Below are 19,966 nucleotides of genomic sequence, written 5' to 3'. Positions count from 1 at the left end.
AACCCGGCGCTGGGCGGGGGCGAGGGCGAGGCAAGCGCCCCGCGCAGGGAAGCGGCTCCTCTTCTCCCTCCCTAGAGTCACCATGGCTGTGTCCACCCAGGACTCGTCCGTCCTAGAGCGGCGAAGCAGTTTCGGTGAGTAGTAATGGCTGCTGGGGCGGAAAGCGCAACTGTCGGGGAGAGGGCCGAACTAGGCCTCTGGTCGCTGGCTCAGCGCCTTGGCTGGTGTCTCCCTACATTGCCTCTAGTCAGGGCCACAGCCCACCCAGTCTTTAGCTTCAGGGCGACAGTGCCATCCCCACTACTTCCTATTCCCTGCCGAATGATAACACAGTACTTATTCTTCTTATGATGGAAGGCTTGGAAGAGGGAGGAGGAGACGCCTCCCAAGCTAGGCCTGAGGACCTGGAGTAAAAATAAAAATAAACCAGAAATGCCGCTGCTGTTCAAAACGTAGATACCACTTCGACGACACCAACCCCCCACCCCAAACTATTTCCCCCCAGTCCCATTGCTGGCAACGTGGCTTGACAAGGTGTCCGCATATCCTCCATCCCCACACAATCAAATTCATACATTTTGTATGAGGAGCTTAAGGAAACAAGTACGTAGAGACTAGTTGGATTACACCAAATGGCATTTGGTTCCTAGCAGGAATAGCCAGGCAGATGCTACTGGCAATTCAGAAGCAGGGCATGCAGGCGCTCCTGTTTAACTCAGTGAGGCTTTCTCCTGGGAAAGTGCAGCTAGGCTTGCCATGCATTTTAAAGTACATGATTCCCCTCAAATAATTCTGGGAACTGTAGTTTGTTAAGGGTGCTAGGCACTGCAGCTCTGTGCAAGGTAAACTACAGTTTCTAGGATTCGGGGTGGGGGGTGTATTTTAAATGTATGGCACATAGATAGCCTTACTTGAATTCAGCGCTATCAGAAGCTAGTTGACACATTTAAGTTTACATCTGTCTTTTACCACAGTCTACAGATAATTGAATATTTATTTTTCTTGCAACGTAGAAGCGTGCTTTTGTTTGGTTAGGTTTGATCATTCATACCGCAAACTTTTAATTAGTTTTTGACATTTTCTTTGTGTTCTTTCTGAAAACTTCATATTTTATAGGGAGTATTAAACCTCGACTGACTCATAGCAGAGAACTTGAAATGAGAACTACCTTTCAAGAGCTACTGATTTACATAATTTTCCTTACAGATCTATGTATATGTAAGTCCATGGGGAAAAGGGGATTGTTGACATGCAAATGCTGCTCTCCCCCTCCCCCCCGAAAACATTTCATGAGGTGCAAATAATGAATTACTTGGTTTGCAAGCCTATGCAACTTGAAAATGGTATAAATGTAGGGTGGGGTGGGGAACCTTAGGCCCTGGAGCTGAAGGGGCTCCTCAAAGCTTCTCTACCCAGCCCTGGGAACTCTGTCCAGACTACAGTCCTCACTGGATGAGTTTCACAACCTACTTGAACTGTTCTTGAACTGTGTCTTTTAAGTGTGATAATGCCTCTTGTTTGCCTAGGACGATGATGGAGCTGTGGCTGTGAGTGGTGGTGGTGTAGAAACCTCTATTGTGTAGCTGGAATTTAGCCTATTGTACAACATCACATCTGTTGCTCTGCCCCTATTTGTTTTTGGTCCAACCTAACACTGACATTTGACCCCTGGATGGTTGCCCATAGCCTAACTCATAAACATGCAAAATAACCCTCCTGTTGAGGGGATGCTAATCAAATTTGCAGATGATACCAAACTGGGAGGGGTAGCCAATCCTGCTGAGGACAGAACCAGGATTCAATATGAGCTTAAAAGATTGGAGAACAGGGCCAAAACTAACAAAATGAAGTTCACTAGAGACAAATGTAAGGTTCCACCTGTACACTTAGGCAGGAATAGCCAGCTGCACAAATAGAAGATGGGGGACACCTGGCTTCCCAGTAGTACATGTGAAAAGGATACAGTGGTACCTCGGATTACAGACGCTTCAGATTACATATGCTTCAGGTTACAGACTCCGCTAACCCAGAAATATTACCTCGGGTTAAGAACTTTGCTTCAGGATAAGAACAGAAATCATGCTCCGGCGGCACAGCAGCAGCAGGAAGCCCCATTAGCTAAAGTGGTGCTTCAGGTTAAGAACTGTTTCAGGTTAAGAACAGACCTCCAGAACGAATTAAGTTCTTAACCCGAGGTACCACTGTATAGAGATCTAGTAGACCAGAAGCTTAACACGAGTCGATAGTGTGATACAGCAACAGAACATCGCTAGTGCTATTCTAGGCTGCATCAGCAGAAGTATAGTGTCCCTATGAAGGAAAAAAATAGTCCTGCTCTATTCTGCCTTTGTCAGACCATACCTGGAGTACAGTGGTACCTCGAGTTACAAACGCCTCAGGTTACAAACGCTTCAGGTTACAAATTCCGCTAACAAATTCCAAGGAAGAGTTACCTTGAGTTGAGAACTTTGCCCCAGGATGAGAATGGAAATCATGTGCCGGCGGCGCAGCAGCAGCAAGAGGCCCCATTAGTGAAAGGACGCCTCTAGTTAAGAACAGTTTCAGGTTAAGAACGGACCTCCAGAACAAGTTAAGTTCATAACTAGAGGTACCACTGTACTGTGTCCAGTTCTGGGCACCACAATCTAAGATGGATATTGACAAGCTGGAGTATATGCAGAGAAGGGTCACCAAGATGATCAAGGGTCTGGAAACTAAGTCTTGTGAGGAACAGTTAAGGGAATTGGGTATGTTTAGCCTGGTAAAGAGGAGACTTAGAGGAGATATCTATCTTCAAGTATCTAAAGGGTGTCACATGGAGGATGGAGCAAGCTTGTTTTCTCCTGCTTCAGAGACTAGGACCCGAACCAAGGGATTGAAGTTACAAGAGGAGATTCCAACTAAACACCAGGAATAACTTCCTGATAGTAAGAGCTGTTCAACTGTGGAACAGACTCCCTTGGAAGGCGGTGGACTCTCCTTCCCTGGAGTTTTTTAAGCAGAGCTAGGATAACCATCTATCATGTATGATCTAGTTGAGATTCCTGCATTGTAGGGGGTTGGACTAGATGACCCTCGGGGTCCCTTTCAACTCTACAATTCATGATTCTCTGTAGAACACTGCATTGCAAGAGCTGCATATTTTCCATATACTGTATTTTTCTGTGTATTAGATGAGGTTTTTTAAACTCAAAAATTATGTAAAAAACTGAGGTCGGCCTATACACGGATAGTGCCATTGGGGGGGGGGGAGCTGCGCACTGCCAGCCAGCTGGTTGGGGGGGTGCAACTCTCCTTCATGCCGCTGTGGGAGGAGAGCATTTCCTGCAGCAGCGTGGAAGGGAAGCTGTGCACCTGCCAGCCATCTGGTTGGTGGACACACAACTCTCCCCCATGCTGCTGCGGAGGCGTGCGCTCTAGGGAGCGTTCCACAGCAGCTGGGGGAACTGCGCAGCCAGCTGGTTGGCGGGTCTGTGCTCTAGGGAGCGTTTCTGCCCACAGTGGCGTGGGGGGAGTAGCTACCCACTTTGCCAACCCCCAGCAACTGTGTGTAATTCCCCCTTAAAAATGCTCAACAAGTTTGGGCCACTCCCCCCATTTTCTTTAAATTTAGTCCCCCCATATAGTCTTATACATGGGGGCGTCCTATACACAGAAAAATACAGTAACTAAGGTGATAACTGCCTATTTGATCTTTCTATTACTATTACTATTACTATTACTATTACTATTAAGACTCCAGTATTTTTGTTTTGGGGTCCTGCTAATAAACATTAGGTGTTTGATGTTTGCTAATTTGAGTGTCTTCCCATTTCTCTTTGTTGCTTAGGATTTTATCCTGATTTCTTTCTTTTTAGTGACATTTGGAATGGTGAGCACAGATATGTATTATCTGAACAAAGTTATGGCAGATCTCTTTCTAGAAACCCCTCTGTCAGATACAGATCGTACAGACTTCAAGTCTATGAGCAGCATTGCTGACTTTTGGCAGGTAAAGGTTGTTGTTTTTTAAATGAGAAAAACATAACTTGTGAATAATAATAATAATAAACCTGATTTTTGGCACAGAAACTATGTAGACACATGGTTTCTGTAATCTGCTACTGTCCTATCACCACTAGACTGTTTCACACTAAAACGTTAAGGGTAGGTTTGGGTACCCTCAGAAACCTGCCTGGGAAAGAGTTTGGGGGAAAATACATCAAGAGATATGTAGTGGTAAAGTTGGGGACTTGACTTTTTAATTTTTTTGGCATTAAGTCCTGCCAGGTAGTAGAACTTAAATGACTTACTTACTCTACTTTTTATCTTGCTGTCATCACAATTTGTTGCTATCTGGGATTAACACCATATTTTACCTTGGCGCAGTGATAATCAATTTTGGATTACTTTATATTTATGTAGTACTTTTCCTAAGTGTTCCAAGCACTTAGTGTACACAAATGTATACTATGTTAGTAATCCTTACAACAGCCCTGTACAGTGGTACCTCTGGTTACGAACTTAATTCGTTCCGGAGGTGCACTCTTAAGCTGAAACCGTTCTTATCCTGAGGCGTGCTTTCGCTAATGGGGCCTCCTGCTGTGCACATGTGCTAAAGATGCATGATTTCCGTTCACATCCTGGGGCAAAGTTCACAACCAGGAGCAGCTACTTCCGGGTTAGCGGAGCTCGTAACCTGAAGCGTTCGTAACCAGAGGTATCACTGTAATATAAAACCTTGTGATATGTTGTATGCAAATGGGGTGACTACATGGGAAGAGGTGTTCAAACCTTACACCTGCTTTTTGGATAGCTGCCACATGCTCATTTATTATTATTATTATTTATTAAATTTATATGCTGCCCTGTACCTTCAAGGCAGTTTACAACATAAAATTACAATTAAAAATACATAATAATAATAATAATAATAATAATAATAATAATAAAGACAACCCAATAATCCCCCCTTCCACAACACATTTAAAGGGCATTAGATGTCAATTAGCCAAAGGCCTGGTTAAAGAGGAACGCTTTTTCCTGGCATGTAAAGGTGTATAATGAAGGCGCCAGCCAAACCTCCTTGGGGAGAGTATTCCACAAATGGAGAGCCACTGTGGAAAAGGTCCATTATCATGTTGTCACCCTCCAGACCTCTTGTGGAGGAGGCACACAAAGAAGGGCCTGAGACGAAATGATTTCAGGGTCTTGGTAGGTTCATATGGAGAGAGGTGGTCCTTGAGTTATTGCGGACCTGAGCCATTTAAGGTTTGATAGGTCTAAACCAGCACTTTAAATTAGGCCCAGTAACTAATTGGTAATCAGTTCAGTCAGACCAGGATTGCTGTAATATGCTCAAACTGTTTTGCCCCAATAAGCAGCCTGGCCGCTGAAGTTTTTGAACCGTCTTCAGAGGCAGCTCTACATATAATGTGCTGCTCCATCCTTATGAACTTACCTAACCTAGAGGTTACCAGAGCATAGACAACAGTAGTTAAGCTGTCCCTGTCAGGATAAGGGCACAGCTGAGGCACCAGCTGAAGCTGATGTCACATGATAAAGTGCTTTACAACAGCCTTCACCTGAGGTCTGTAATGCTTATGTCTGGTGCTGAGATGAATCTGGTGTCATTAATTTCTGTGAAGAAAGATGCAATTTAAGTAATCAGTAATATGTTATTGTTTCACAGTTTGTTATCGTTTAGAGTTTACTGTAGATAACAAAAAGACGCTGAACACAACCCAACAGCTGCTGTGCAAATGCAGGGCCTCTGGTTTAAATAAATCTATGCATGAACAGAAGGGAAAGCGGGTGGCGCTGTGGGTTAAACCACAGAGCCTAGGACTTGCCGATCAGAAGGTCGGCGGTTCGAATCCCCATGACAGGGTGAGCTCCCATTGCTCGGTCCCTGCTCCTGCCAACCTAGCAGTTCGAAAGCACATCAAAGTGCAAGTAGATAAATAGGTACCGCTCCAGTGGGAAGGTAAACTGCGTTTCCGTGCACTGCTCTGGTTCGCCAGAAGCGGCTTAGTCATGCTGGCCACATGACCCAGAAGCTGTATGCCGGCTCCCTCGGCCAATAAAGTGAGATGAGCACCGCACCCCAGAGTCGGTCACAACTAGACCTAATGGTCAGGGGTCCCTTTATGCACAAACAGAACATTATTGATGTGTTCTGTGTGCATGAGGCACATCCCTTAACAGAAGACATCAAGAGGTGTCTGCATTTATAGTATTTTAGACCATCACCAGTGTTTTTAGTGGAATTCAGTGTGCCATTATAAAGAATTAATATTGAAGGACCTATGGCCTTGTTTGCGCATTATGTAGAATCATGAGTTGTTTCACTTCCAACAAACCATGATCTGTAGGCAAGATTTGTTATTTGCTTACGTAAAGGGCTGTCCAAGGCATTTTGCAAAGGACAAAGACTCCCCTCCCCAAGCCCTTTACATGTACAGAAGCTGTGTGGAACACTCGGCTCTTGATTTCCAACAGGGAAGAATAACCAGAAGGCTCAGGAGAAATGGTTGGGGCAGCAGGTGCTGCCGCCTGCAGTATTTGCTTTCTGTGATGATTGCCTCATTTTGCCTAACAGTTTGGTTGAACAAAACAAACCTTGACACCTGGTTTCATACATAATAGTAAGCTGAGGATCTTGGTTTATTTCTTCAATGTTCTAGCAAGGAGGAGCAAAGCAGCTCAGATTGGCACATTCACAGTAAACTATTAACTGTGATTGACCAGGATAGGTGAAGTGCTCCTAAACCTCTTAATCTGCCAAGTGAAATCACTTGGTTGTTTTTTATAGTAGTCCAAATAAGATGTAAAAAACAAAATAGATAAACAAACATTTTATAAGGCCATTGTGCCTCCTAGATTCCCAGGTGTAACAATGGGTTTTCAAATAATATTTGATTCCAAGTAAACGAGTTTCAGATGATGAATTTCTTCTGGTAAAAGTTTATTTTCTGCTTATTTCATGCAATGTAGTTTATAGAAGGACCACTTCTGGATGGCCTTGATTGGGGCACTTCGTACAACAACGATTCCACACCCAATGAAAGAAACACCACACTTATCTACTATGAGAATTTACTGTTAGGAGTACCTCGAATTCGACAACTAAAAGTCCGTAACAACACATGTTCTATCTATCCCTCTTTCCGGGCATTTATGAAAGAATGTTATGGTAAATATCAGTATTTACATGAGGATAGACAATCATTTGGCTTTAAGAATGCCTCTGAGTAAGTATCGTGACATTTTATTTTCCTTGCTCCTTCTGACTGTATCTGAACATACTGTACACATACTTTAGCAAAATAAGTTTAATAGTGGGATTTGGCTTCCTTAGGGAGCACTGAGAAATTTTGTTATTAATGCATTTGTACTGTAAATAAATGAAACAATATGTGTCAAGGGGCTCAAGTAGTGGCACCCTGCTGATTTGCACCTACATCAGCTTGTCCCGTATAAGGGTGAATCAAACGCTGCCTTAGTTTAGACAATATTTGCACGAGCCTTGTGCCTGTGCTACCCCTTCCCTCCTTCAGTGCTTCTAGATTGGAATTTATTGTGGAATTGGTGTTGTTCATTGTTTTTGCATGGTTCACACAACATCATAATAAAAATGCCAGTCCATTTCCCCTTACTGTGGAAACTCTGAAGTAAAAAGGAGCCAGTATGCACCTACAGTCACTGCTGGTATGGAACACATTAGCACATATTTTTGGCACGTAGTTTGTCATATGCGGTCCCCTACTTCTGTTTGCTTCTCATTCAAGTACAATCTAGCCTTTTTGCTTCTGGTGGCCACAATGATGTGACTGTGACTGTTTCCACCAATTGCTGCATGCAGAAGGCATTTTCACAGTTCATATATCAGAGACCTCTATATTAAAAATAAAATTTGGCTCATCAGGAGTTCTGCTAAATCTTTTAGCCAGCTGTTTGCCACATGAGTAAGAAGCTAGAGTGGGAGGATCATGGGACCCCATGGCCGCTAATGGGTATGTGTGGCTCTTATGGAAACCCTGCCAACCAGCACAAAGAATGGCCATGGCTATTGCAAATTGATGAGACCAAACTGGGCCCAACTTGCTTTTAAAAAAGGACATTGTTGTGTTAAACTTTCTACAAGTTGTCCAGGAACAAACATTAGCCTCAGTGACCTAGAATTTCATGGTTCCTGCCTAGATCCCTTAAATATAATTGTTTCAGTGGTACCATATTAGTGTTAAAGCTTCCGGGCTAGGAAAAAGAAAGCAAGAGAATGCATGACACCTAACTGAGTACAGCCACATCAGATTGATTTTTTGGTGTGTGCGCTAGTGTCATTCCTCCACCTACAACCCACCATTTTGCCCATGGTGAAACATACTAGTTATGCTTCTTTGTATGTTCTTCTTGCGGTTTTGTTTTGTTTTTTTAAGAGGAAGGTATGCGTGTGCACAGATACAGAAATAACTGCATGTATGTCTAGAATGGAAACGAGCCGTAGATGGTGAGGGAGGAGTGACTGAGAGGAAGGAGAAAACAAAATTACAGATACATTCCATCAACTTCCACCTATTAGTGTGGATAGCAACTAACAGAATAGTGATTAATTGCATATTAAGATTGAAAAAAGGGGAATGTATGGAAACTAATCTGCCAGCTGCACTCACAAGAAAATTAGGTCTATGTGAGTCCCTTGCTTCTCAGTGTACCAGGACTGAAGACTCCTTGGGTTTATTAATCATGATTTTCAGTTACATCAAAGTCAGGAAAGTATGGTTACCAGGGCTGGAACCAACTTAAGATCTGAAACAAACTTTGAACCATGTTTTCATAGACTGGTTTATTCCAATACTGGTAAACATTGTTTAGTTTTACTCAGAGTAGATGCATTGAAATTAATGGACCTAACTTAGTAATGTTCATTAATTTCAGTGGGTCTACTTTGAGTAAAACTTTGTTGAATGTCGCCCCAGTGTCTGAATATTTATTTTAAATTACCCCAGATAATAGATATTTGTTTTATATTTTTAAAATGTTTGCTAAAGCACCTTTGTTGATATTATTTGTAAAATTGTTTTGGTATTGTCTTAGGTTGCCACCCGTTTCGGGCATATAAATTGATATGTGAGGTATTTATATATTTAACAACACGGTATAGTCCCTGTGCACTGTGGGATGACTATAGGGTTCAACACAATATTATTGCTCTGCATCCCCTGCCACACATTCATAGGCATATGTGCAGTTAGCCCAACAGGCTGTTATGGGAAATGGCAAGCCTCTACACAGCTTACATTTCCCAACACAGCCCTTCCACGCTTCTTGACCATACCATCTTGGTGCACTGCCTGTATGTACAACTGGAGCTATGCCTTTACTTTTAAACCACATTCAAGCACATTGTTTCCTTCAAGGAATTCTGCAGCTTACCCCTCACAGAGTTACAATTTCTAGCGACTCTTAACAAACTACAGTGTCCAGAATTCTTTGAGAATGTGCTTTGTACTATATACACAGCCCACAAAAAAAGAATTAAAGCTGTATACCAAAGTAGACAAGATGTCATCCATGGAATTTTGCATTCATGGGATTGAATTTTTAAAAGTAAATAGCAGGATGGGATAGGGGATGGGACCCTCTGGATTGGGAGCCTGGTGAGAAGGGGAACTTTAACCCTTCACCCCCCTTGCCCTGATCTAGATGATCTAGATGGGGGTGGGAGAAAACTGGTACGAATGAGATTTTTGTTTCCACCGTGAATAGCAGGTGTGCAGTGTTCAATTAACTATTTCTGTTAAAAAGGCACTGGAAAGCTAAGAGTGATTGAATAAATCCTTGGGGAGTAAATGGGGGGGTGCTTTCTGTAAACTGAAGTGCCTCAATTCCCTTCTTTCCTACAGGTGGCATTATTCCACTTCTAAATCACTCTCCCCATGGCATTGGGGCCTTATTGGGCTATACAGTAGTGGAGGATTTATGTTCACCTTGCCCAAGTCAAAGGCAGAAAGTGCAGCAAAACTTGCTTTCCTCAAGAAACATAACTGGATCACCAGAGGAACAAGGGTTATCTTCATTGACTTTTCGATGTATAATGCCAATGTAAACCTCTTCTGTGTGGTCAGGTGAGCTCTTCTGTTTGCTGTTCTTAAAATTCAGTTTTCAAGATAAAGTAATCGTATTACCAGTCCTGTTGATAAAGTAATAATGGCATGTTCTACTCTGTTGCTGAATGGACGAATCTCACCCTGTGCAGGCTACTTAAAATTGTGGTACATCTACTACGCCAATCAAATCCTTCTTCTTTCCACTCCTTCCAGTTGCTGCTGGTTTAGCATACAAACTCTTCTAGCCCTTGACTTTTGCTTTGCCTTTTCAGGCATTAAATCTAGGGTGCCGCCACTGCATGGACTGTATCTCATTTCATTTCCTAAAAGTTCCACTGATGCCAGAGTTTGAAATCTTGACTGAATGCTATAGAGCAGCAGCTTTTTTTTGGATCCACAAAACCGAAACATGTTAAAACTTGTCAAGAAACAAAACCCTCATTATATCTAGAGCAGAAGTAGCTGGCTTTTCTTGGTTCAGTAGCTACTTACATCCTTAGACAGTTCTCTGGGTGCATGCTAGTGGTGATTGTGACCAAAAGTGGGTATGTGCATCCTATACTCACACAAGCACAGAATGCATGTGTGCATGCTCACATAGGTACAGAGCCCTCACTGATCTACTGAGGAATGGAGTTATTGCACCTTCCCTGCTCATCAAATGAAGTCGAAGGGTGTGATATGCATCTTCAACAGGGCACTGGACTGGGCCAAGGGGTTTAAATCTCTTGGCCCACTGCAGTTCATGCCTGTTTATATTTTTTATTCCTTTGCCACCACTACCAAAATCTGTGGGGTCTTGGGGGCCAGAAAAACTTGCTTAGGGGACTACATCAGCCCCTCAAGCCAGAGGTTAGCTACAACTGATCGAGAGGTAATAATAGTTCAGGGGCCTTTGAAATTACCCCAGGTGAGCTTTGCAGTTTGGAATCAGTCTTATGTGTTACCGGATAGCATCCTCCTTTACTTTCATTTCACAGGCTCATTGTGGAATTTCCTGCAACAGGTGGTGCAATCCCCTCCTGGCAGTTCCACTCTGTAAAGCTTCTCAGATATGTCAGCTATTACGATTATTTCCTGGCCTCTTGTGAAGTCATTTTTTGTCTTTTCATCTTCACTTTCACCATCCAAGAAGTTTTAAAATTAAAGAAACAGAAAAAGGACTATTTTAGAGATGCCTGGAACTGGCTGGATGTGTTACTGCTCCTGGTAAGTCTCAGAAATTACAAAAAAGAATTATGACAGAAACCATATTGCAGTGTGGGGACAGGATGCTTTCCATTTTGCCACTAGAGAGAGCTGGGAATACTGGGAAGACGGGTAGATGTTCCTTGGGCAAGGAACATTCACAGCTTCAAATTTAGTATGTTTCTGCCCCTTGAGAAACATAGCAGTTAACTGTGTTTTACACATGGCAATTCTTTTCTGAAAACCAGGCCAAAGCAGTCAAAATGCAAGGCTCACGATCAATGTGTACATTCAGTGTTTCCTGGCCATCCACAACTTAGCTTGTATATGATTTACTGTAAGCATACTGGTAATCAGAATAATTTTGTTTCCCTGCTTTCCTTAAAGTAAAGTGCTTGAAAAAGTTCTTAGTATTTTATTTTTCCACAATTACATAAGAACCTGGCTACATTAAATTTATTATGTTCAGAGTGGTGCTGTATTTATGTTGAATCCATTGGCATGGATTCATGCTCAGTCTTGGTTTCCTTGGGTGCCACTAGATCAGTCAGATAAAATGTTAAACTTTGGCTTTTCATTAGAAGAATGTGCCAAGAGCCTCAGGGCTCATGTGTTCCCTTTTCCTCCAGATTTTGATTCCATTATTCACTAGCTAAGGTTTAGTGTTATGTCAAAAACTGAAATTTACCTATGATTTAATGCAGTGCTTCTTTCTGGGGGTATGCATGGGTACACATACCCCTAAACATTTTGTGAATCTAAGTTTTGCCTCATCGAGGGGCAGTATTTCAGTATGAGTAGGAAAATAAGAGTACCCCTAAACAATTTTTATAGAAAAAAAGCACTGGTTTACTGAAAGAAACTAACTTCAAACTTTTGTTTATTAAGGTGGCTCCTTTCAAAAACCATAGCTAAGTTCAACCATAGTTCAGGCATAATGCTAAACTGCAGCTAATTGAAAATTGAAGGGAAAGCTTTCAATTGTCTCTTTGCAGTCTGCTTTCACCCATTTAGGATGAAAAAGCAGGAATTATAGGACAGATATCACCTTTCTTTTGGGAGGAAAATTGATACCTAAATTAGAAACAAGCTTGTCTGATACCTCTTTGGGGCCTTTAGCAGGAATAGGATTATTTCTTGTTTTCTGCTGTCTACTACTCCCTAGTAATTGGGGTACAGTAAAAAGAGAGTTCCCTGATCCCCACCCATCCAAATATTTTTTATTTATTAAATTTCTATACCACCCTTCAACTGAAGATTACAGGGAGGATTACAATATAAAAATGCAAAAATATATAACATAGTAACAAACAAATATAGTACCCCTCCACACAGTTTAAAAGGCCATAAATTGTATAATTAGCTAAAGGTTAGGAGAAGAGAAACGTTTTTTCTTGGCACCTAAAGATACATAACGAAAAGGCCAGGCAAGCCTTCTTGGGGAGAGCGTTCCACAAGGGGAGAGCCACCACAGAGAAAGAGCCCTCTTGGCCTCTCATGGAAGAAATGTCTCAGATGATGATTGCAGTGTCTGGGTTGGTTCATGTGGGGAGAGGGGTGCAAACTTCCCATCCTCAAAAAGCCTGTTGTGTCATGGCAAGAATTTTGCGGTCCCCAAAAGGCGACATCAGATGGATAAAGAATGGCAGCTCTATAACAATAGCTAAAGAAACAGAGTCCCTATCTTTTTCCCACCGAAAAGGTTTCTACTTTATCATTTTAATGGCCTGTCGGTATTTTGGGGCATTCCAGGTGACAGCAGAGCTTTAAGAAAGAGACAGGTGCAGAGATAGAAAGAGAGACAGAGAAGGGATGTGAAAATCTTGTTCAGAAGGTGGAGACTTTTTCAGCAGTATCTGGAAAAAGGCAAATCATTATGTCATCATCCTGTCAGCACAGGGAGAAGGGCTGTTTTCAGTCTCTCAGGTTGCCACGCAAACATGTAAATACATTTGCTTGCAAACTGTAATAATTACAACAGCAATTCTTAATCCTCATTTTGTATGTAAATAAATGAAATTCTGGGACTCATACGGAAATCTGAGGGAAACTCACCCCACACAGAATCCTTTTAGGGGAAACCATTCTAAGCTAGTAATAAAACTTAAATGAGTTCTTCATGTACCCTAAAACATTCCATTTCAGGTGACAACTAAGATGTGAGTATTCCATGCCTGAAGAAAAATATTAATGTTACCCTCATGGTGAAGAAGAGCATGAGTTACGGTGTTTCATAAAATAAAATGCTCCCTATATAGATACTCAGATACCCAGAGGGCCTTCTCGGTAGTGGCGCCCGCTCTGTGGAACGCCTTCCCATCAAAGAAATAAACAACTATCTGACATTTAGAAGACAGCCCTGTTTAGGGAAGTTTTTAATGATTGATGTTTTAATGTATTTTTACTCCTTTGTTGGAAGCTGCCCACAGTGACTGGAGAGGCCCAGCCAGATGGGTGGGGTATAAATGATAAATTTATTATTATTATTATTATTATTATTATTATTATTATTATTATTATTATTATTTACTCCCTACATACATTTTAATGCATATTTGGCTTATAGGCAGATATGGTTGACCTCTCGTAGCCCTTTATCAATCAACTTCATTAAGATATGAAGAATATATCAGAAAAATCTAAATTGTAACCTCACAAACGTTTGCTTTTCCCCCTCCAGTTGTCTGTTTTTGCTATTTTCTTCAATGTTTACCGAACTATTGAAGTGTCCAGGTTGATGGAAAGTCTGCTCTCCAATTCAGAAGCTTATCCAGACTTTAATTTCCTTTCATTCTGGCAGACCCGTTACAATAATATGATTTCAGTGAATGTATTTTTTGCATGGATAAAGGTACTGCTGCTCACATTGCTAAATATATTAACAATGTTTTATTTTCATACTTCTCACAGAAAATTTTCAAATTTTCTCTTAGAGATTTTAAAGAGCTATCTGAAGAATGTTTGCATAGGTGTTTATAGATATTTTCCTCTTTCCTCCACATTCATAATCTCTGCCAAGGCTTATCCCTTAGGGACTATAGTACATTATTTGTCAGGGAGACCCTCAAAAATGCCACTTTAGTAACATCCACTGTCATGTTCTTTATCACCTTCCTTCTAAAATTGCAGCCTACTTAAAGTATAGGAGTGGGGAAAGCTGTTGTGTAGTATTATGGACTGCTAATGTGACCATGAAATGCCTTGCATTGCTTTAAGAAAATGGGTTAACTTTTCACTAATCTTCCATTGGTCAAAGCTGGTCATACAGTCACACTTGCCCTAGCAGTTACTCCAAATTCCAAATATGTCCGTTGGTCCAAAAAGATTAGAACACCCTGTTCTAGTGTAATGTTCAGAAGGGAATTTCCATGGAGAGAATGTCATGTTCCAGTTAAATAAAGAGCTCGTGCATTTCCCACATTTATTTTCCCTTTTAAACTTAAACTTAAACTTAAACTTAAACTGGAAGTGCCGTAAGAGAAAGTCCCCATCGCTTGCTTCTTCTTTTGCAGTTTCAGTTAGGTTACCAAAGTAGCATGGGATCTCACACTAGGGACCAATGTAATGTTTGAAATTGGGCTTAAAGGTCCACCGTTCAGTACGTCCAATACTGATTATTTTAATTTATATAAAGAGTTATATAGAATCTCCAGCAGAAATCCTTCCTCTGGAAAAGGAAACTGTGTGAGCACTGGAAGTGATCTATAAGCACTAGAAGAATGGGATATAATTTTTTATAAAAATTCAAAATAATATGTCTTTTATAAAGAACTTCATTTCTCTAGTTATTTCATTTCAGGCTCACCTGAATATTCATCCAGTTTAGTATTGGTTTCCTGCCAAATTTAAGCAGGTAACTTTGAGCCCCTTCTGTTGGCTTGGTCTTTGTCCCACCACAATGTGTCCTGTTCTGTTTTCTTCCAGATATTTAAATACATAAGCTTTAACAAGACCATGACCCAGCTGTCTTCCACTCTATCCCGCTGCGCTAAAGATATCATCGGATTTGCCATCATGTTCTTTATCATCTTCTTTGCATACGCACAGTTGGGTTACCTGGTCTTCGGGTCTCAAGTGGACGAATTTTCCACTTTTCAGAATTGCATGTATGGAGTCTTCCAGATTGTCTTCATATAGTTCTGTGATTAGTTGGAGCAGAATTTTCTTAAGTGAAGTGTTAAGAGTGCCTGAGATGTTTGATAATGGCATGTTGTGGGATATCTGAGCTGCCTGGTAAAAGTATACAGCTGGAATGGGCAATGGTGGCACAGCAAATCTTTACTGGGTGGGCAAAGTGACCCATTTACTCACAGCCATTTTAAAGGAGCTCGCACCTGAAACAACAATATATCACCAAACCCTTCCCGCTTCAGTTCTCATCCAGGTACAGGGAGACATGATGACTGTGAATGAACATTTCTGCATGCAGGGCACAAAGTGGATTGTTACCTAAGCCAGCCTTTCTCAACCTGGTGCCCTCCAGGTGTTTTGGACTAGATGCTTTGACCCCAGCCAGCATAGCCAATGGTCAGGGATGATGGGAGCTCTCGTCCAAATCATCTGGAGGGCATCAGTTCGAGCAAGGCTGTTCTAAACTTTTATGTCTAAATTGTTTTGCCACTATACACTCTTTGGGAGCTATGCTGAGGAGCAAGGTAAAAATCTTAATAATAATAAAATCAGCTAGTCACTATAGAAATAGGTTTGAAAGCTCAGAACAGATAATCTATGGAAGCCAGTGGTTGATATTTTAAAATTGAGTATAAGCTGTATCATAAGATTTAACTCAATATAAATTGTAAAAGAATATTGTATACTGACCGTTTCTATATTTTTTCTCCCTCTCAAGTTTTACCCAATTTCGCATCGTGCTTGGAGATTTTAACTTTGCCGAAATAGAGCATGCAAATCGAATTCTTGGGCCAATTTACTTCATCACATTTGTGTTCTTTGTGTTCTTTGTACTGCTGGTAAGTAGTGTTTTAGATAATTCCAATTAAATGCAAATACATATACAAGCAAACAAACAAACAAAGTAATTAAATCTCTGTATTTGGGCTGGTGTCAGAGTAATAAAACATAGTACACATGTTCATAGTTTTATGGGACAGTGTTTAAATGATCATATATTGGCTTAATATGCTGAGATATCAATGTGCCTTTTGTTAGCATAGTCAAGTACTGTTCTTTTCAATTTGCAGTGCAAACAAATAAACCAGGAAAGCTTCAATTAACCATATTCCAAGCCACAATTTGAAGTTGTTTTAATACTGTGGTTTGTTCTCAAGCTGGTAACCATAGTTTCATGGCTTAGATAAAACTGGCAATTATGGTTAATTAGAGACTTTCCAGTTAATCATGGCTTGTGCAAAGGGAAGAGTGAAAGCAAAAGTCGTGTTTATATCTTTGCTTATTAAGCTGAAAGACTATTGTTATATATATTTCACCAAAGTTGTCATATTTTAATGCAAACCATGAGCACCAGAAAGCCAACAACAAAAGCAACAACAGTATAATCCTATGCATGTCTTATTTGGAAGTAAGTCCCACTGAGTTCAGTGAGACCCACTTCCAGGTATCTGTGTACAGCTGGGTTGGGAATTGTGTGACCCTCGCGGTGGTGTTCAGCTCCCTTTGGGCCCTAGAAGTATGTAACAACAACAACAACAACAACAACTATTATTATTATTATTATTATTATTATTATTATTGATATGCTTCCCATCTGACTGGGTTGCCCCAGCCACTCTGGGCAGCTTCCAACAAATTAAAACATTAGACACAGTAAAACATCAGACATTGAAAGCTTCCCTATACAGGGCTGCCTTCATATGCCTTCTAAAAGTCAGATAGTTTATATCCTATAGAATTGGCTTGAGACCACTCACTTACAGAAGTGCAATATGGTCTACCTTCTGCTGGAATTTCTTTTGAGAGATAGATCTGTAAAGCACTGAGGCATGACTTTAAATTATTCTGCTGTTTAAGCATTCAGGGCTGACACTTACTTCAGCAGTCCTTGCAGTGCTAAGCTTAGTAATGGTTTGTTAATGAGTCAGGGAAAAAGGAGATGTGGCAAGGAAGCAGGGATGCAACAAGAGGGAGATGGAGAGATGGTAGACTGCAAATGTTGTGGAGCAAGGAGCTAATTTTAGAAAGGCTTACCATTCTTATTTGTCTATTCCCTCAGGTTTAGCGGGTAAAGTTAGAGAACTCGAGGTGGGGCATGAGTTTTCTTTTTTTATACTTTGTTTTGATTATGTTGCCCTGCCAATTTACTGTGATAAACCTTGAATACTGAATAGGAGAGCCAAGTTGCTTATGTAAAAGTAGGCATGATTATAAAATGTAGGTGCACATTTTCATATTTGCCACTGGGATGTTAGAAGATGAGAAAACTAAATCAGTCAGTCATCCCAACCTTATTTTTCCCAAATAGAGGTTTGTAAACATGGGGTGCTTTTGTTAAGGCTGCAGTCTTATGAAGTAAGCCCAGTTGAATTTCCATTGTAAGCCTTTGCTTACATCCATGCTGCATCATTTTCCCATTATCTTTTGAAATCTGACCTACCCACTTTCCTATTCCTGTGCATACCTGGGGGTCTTTTTTGCACACAGATAGCACACAACTTTACTTGTAAGCCAATTCACAGCCTATGCTGAGGGGCAGGTTCAAGCACTTAGTCTGTCATCATGATGAGCAGCAGTGAGACATACTTATTTAATTGGAGATGGTTAAGTACAGTGGAATAGGGGATGCGGGTGGCGCTGTGGTCTAAACCACAGAGCCCAGTGCTTGCTGATCAGAAGGTCAGCAGTTCGAATCCCCGCGACCGAGTGAGCTCCCATTGCTCGGTCCCTGCTTCTGCCAACCTAGCAGTTCAAAAGCACATCAAAGTGCATGTAGATAAATAGGTACCACTCCGGCAGGAAGGTAAACAGTGTTTCCATGTGCTGCTCTGGTTCTCCAGAAGCAGCTTAGTCATGCTGGCCACATGACCCAGAAGCTGTCTGCGGACAAACGCTGGATCCCTCAGCCTGTAAAGCGAGATCAATGCCGCAAACCCAGAGTCGTTTGCGACTGGACCTAACGGTCAGGGGTACCTTTACCTTTAAGCACAGTAGAATACAGAATGGAATCTTTTCACCAGTAAAACATCCCTGCCCCTCATTTCAGGTGGCATGGACAGTGTATCTTGTAGTAGTCATCCAAACATCATGAGGAAAATTGCAATCAAGTTTGATTTGTACCTCATTACTAAGGTACTAAACATGACACAAAATTTTGAAGTAAAATCCTCATCAAGGGCGCTAACCAGCAATTGATGTGATCCCCTTGGACAAACGGAGAAAAAAATAGTGGGTGTAGTCATCATATTAATATTGGAACTTTGGAAGGAGTTGTAAAATTAATAAAAACTACTATTAGCCACTATCTTGCAAGGTTGGTGAGTTGTCTTCTATTATGAATGTACTAATTTTTCTTATTCACTGCACCTTGCAAATATTGTTGACTCTAATCGCTGCTCTGTTGTATTGACTAATCTGGCATCATTGCTTTTGACTATAATGGATCCGATTAAATAACCATTGAGACCCCTTCCTGTAAGTTCAGCCTCTGATTTTGTGACTCAAAATTCTTTCTCTTTTGCACAGAACATGTTCTTGGCAATCATTAATGACACATACTCTGAAGTGAAAGCTGATTTTTCAGTCATCCCAAGCAGAGAATTTGAGATCAGTGATCTTATTAAACAGGTAAGCACCTATAGGTGTTTGTTCATATTACCATTGTCAGCAAAAAAATAATGGCTGCTTGTTAATCATATATTGGCTTAATAGGATGAGATGTGAAGAAGTTTCATTTTGTACCTGCAGCCACTTTGCTGCTCCTTTTGTTAGAGCAAGTAAACAAGACAGGAAATCTTTCCATCTCATCCTGACTGGGAAATTAATGGTTAATGGTTTCAGGATGAACAAGTATATTAAGACTCATATAATGGTTTGGAGTGGTTTAATATCCTGGCTTGTTCCAAGGCTATCATGAGGACAAAATGGGAAATTATAGTTAATGGAAAATTTCCTGGCTTATTTTCTGTTCACACAAAGGGAAGAGCTAAGTGGTTGTGTGTGTGATCAAAAGCTTGTTCATATGTCAGCTTAATCACGTGACTATTTTAATAATAGATAATAGAATCTATAATGAGTAGTTACTGACTACTTGCTTTATTCATAAAGTCCTTTAAAGGATCCAACTCGGTACTACTTCCTATAGTTCCAATTAATTGAGATGCAATTCACTTGGCTTCAATGGGTCTGTGGTTCCATAGACAATGAATGGGGTTTTGTCACCTCATTGTTTGGGTTGCATCTCCCAATCAAGGAGTCATTTCTGGTTGGCTGCATTTGTGAGGCTAGGAAAAATAAGAAAGTCACCACATGATTCCAACCTTATCTTCGTATTTAGGGGCTCAACCATCCCTACATTGGGATTATGTGGTACACCTTTTGTGACTTGTGAAAACTCCTTGCATCTCTTTATATTACCCATGTCTTCTTTTTGAGCATATGATATTTTTAAGGAGGTTACTAGCAATGCCCCATTTGGTTGTGCAGAGCCTGGTGATAGGGAGAAACATGTGTTTGGTGTGGCTGATGAATATGTAAATCTAGTTTAATTGAGAATCTCA

General features: G+C 41.0%; 1 protein-coding gene across 4 annotated transcripts in view; it reads left to right on the top strand.

The window, feature by feature from the left end:
• Position 1: 1 nt before the first annotated feature.
• The window catches only part of PKD2L2 (polycystin 2 like 2, transient receptor potential cation channel), a 29,839-nt gene continuing 9,874 nt past the window's right edge, over positions 2–19,966 (top strand). For 2 of the 4 annotated variants that reach the window (XR_014542995.1, XM_083593271.1), the window contains exons 1-10: positions 2–134; positions 1,117–1,218; positions 3,858–3,991; positions 6,976–7,232; positions 9,885–10,106; positions 11,069–11,297; positions 13,957–14,127; positions 15,201–15,382; positions 16,126–16,246; positions 18,933–19,034. Coding sequence is in view for 3 of the 4 variants with exons in the window: in XM_083593271.1 (XP_083449397.1) it covers positions 83–134; positions 1,117–1,218; positions 3,858–3,991; positions 6,976–7,232; positions 9,885–10,106; positions 11,069–11,297; positions 13,957–14,127; positions 15,201–15,382; positions 16,126–16,246; positions 18,933–19,034 (1,572 nt within the window). In the remaining variant the exon portion in view is untranslated. Of the gene's footprint in view, positions 135–582; positions 604–1,116; positions 1,219–3,857; positions 3,992–6,975; positions 7,233–9,884; positions 10,107–11,068; positions 11,298–13,956; positions 14,128–15,200; positions 15,383–16,125; positions 16,247–18,932; positions 19,035–19,966 lie in introns of those variants that run through there. The other 2 variants (XM_083593272.1, XM_083593273.1) reach the window with 2 other exon arrangements.

The sequence above is a fragment of the Podarcis filfolensis genome (assembly GCF_964270895.1).
Source record: "Podarcis filfolensis genome assembly, chromosome: 2".
NCBI lineage: Eukaryota > Metazoa > Chordata > Lepidosauria > Squamata > Lacertidae > Podarcis > Podarcis filfolensis.
Note: the sequence above shows the minus strand (reverse complement) of the source record. Positions and strands in the feature narration are given on the sequence as shown.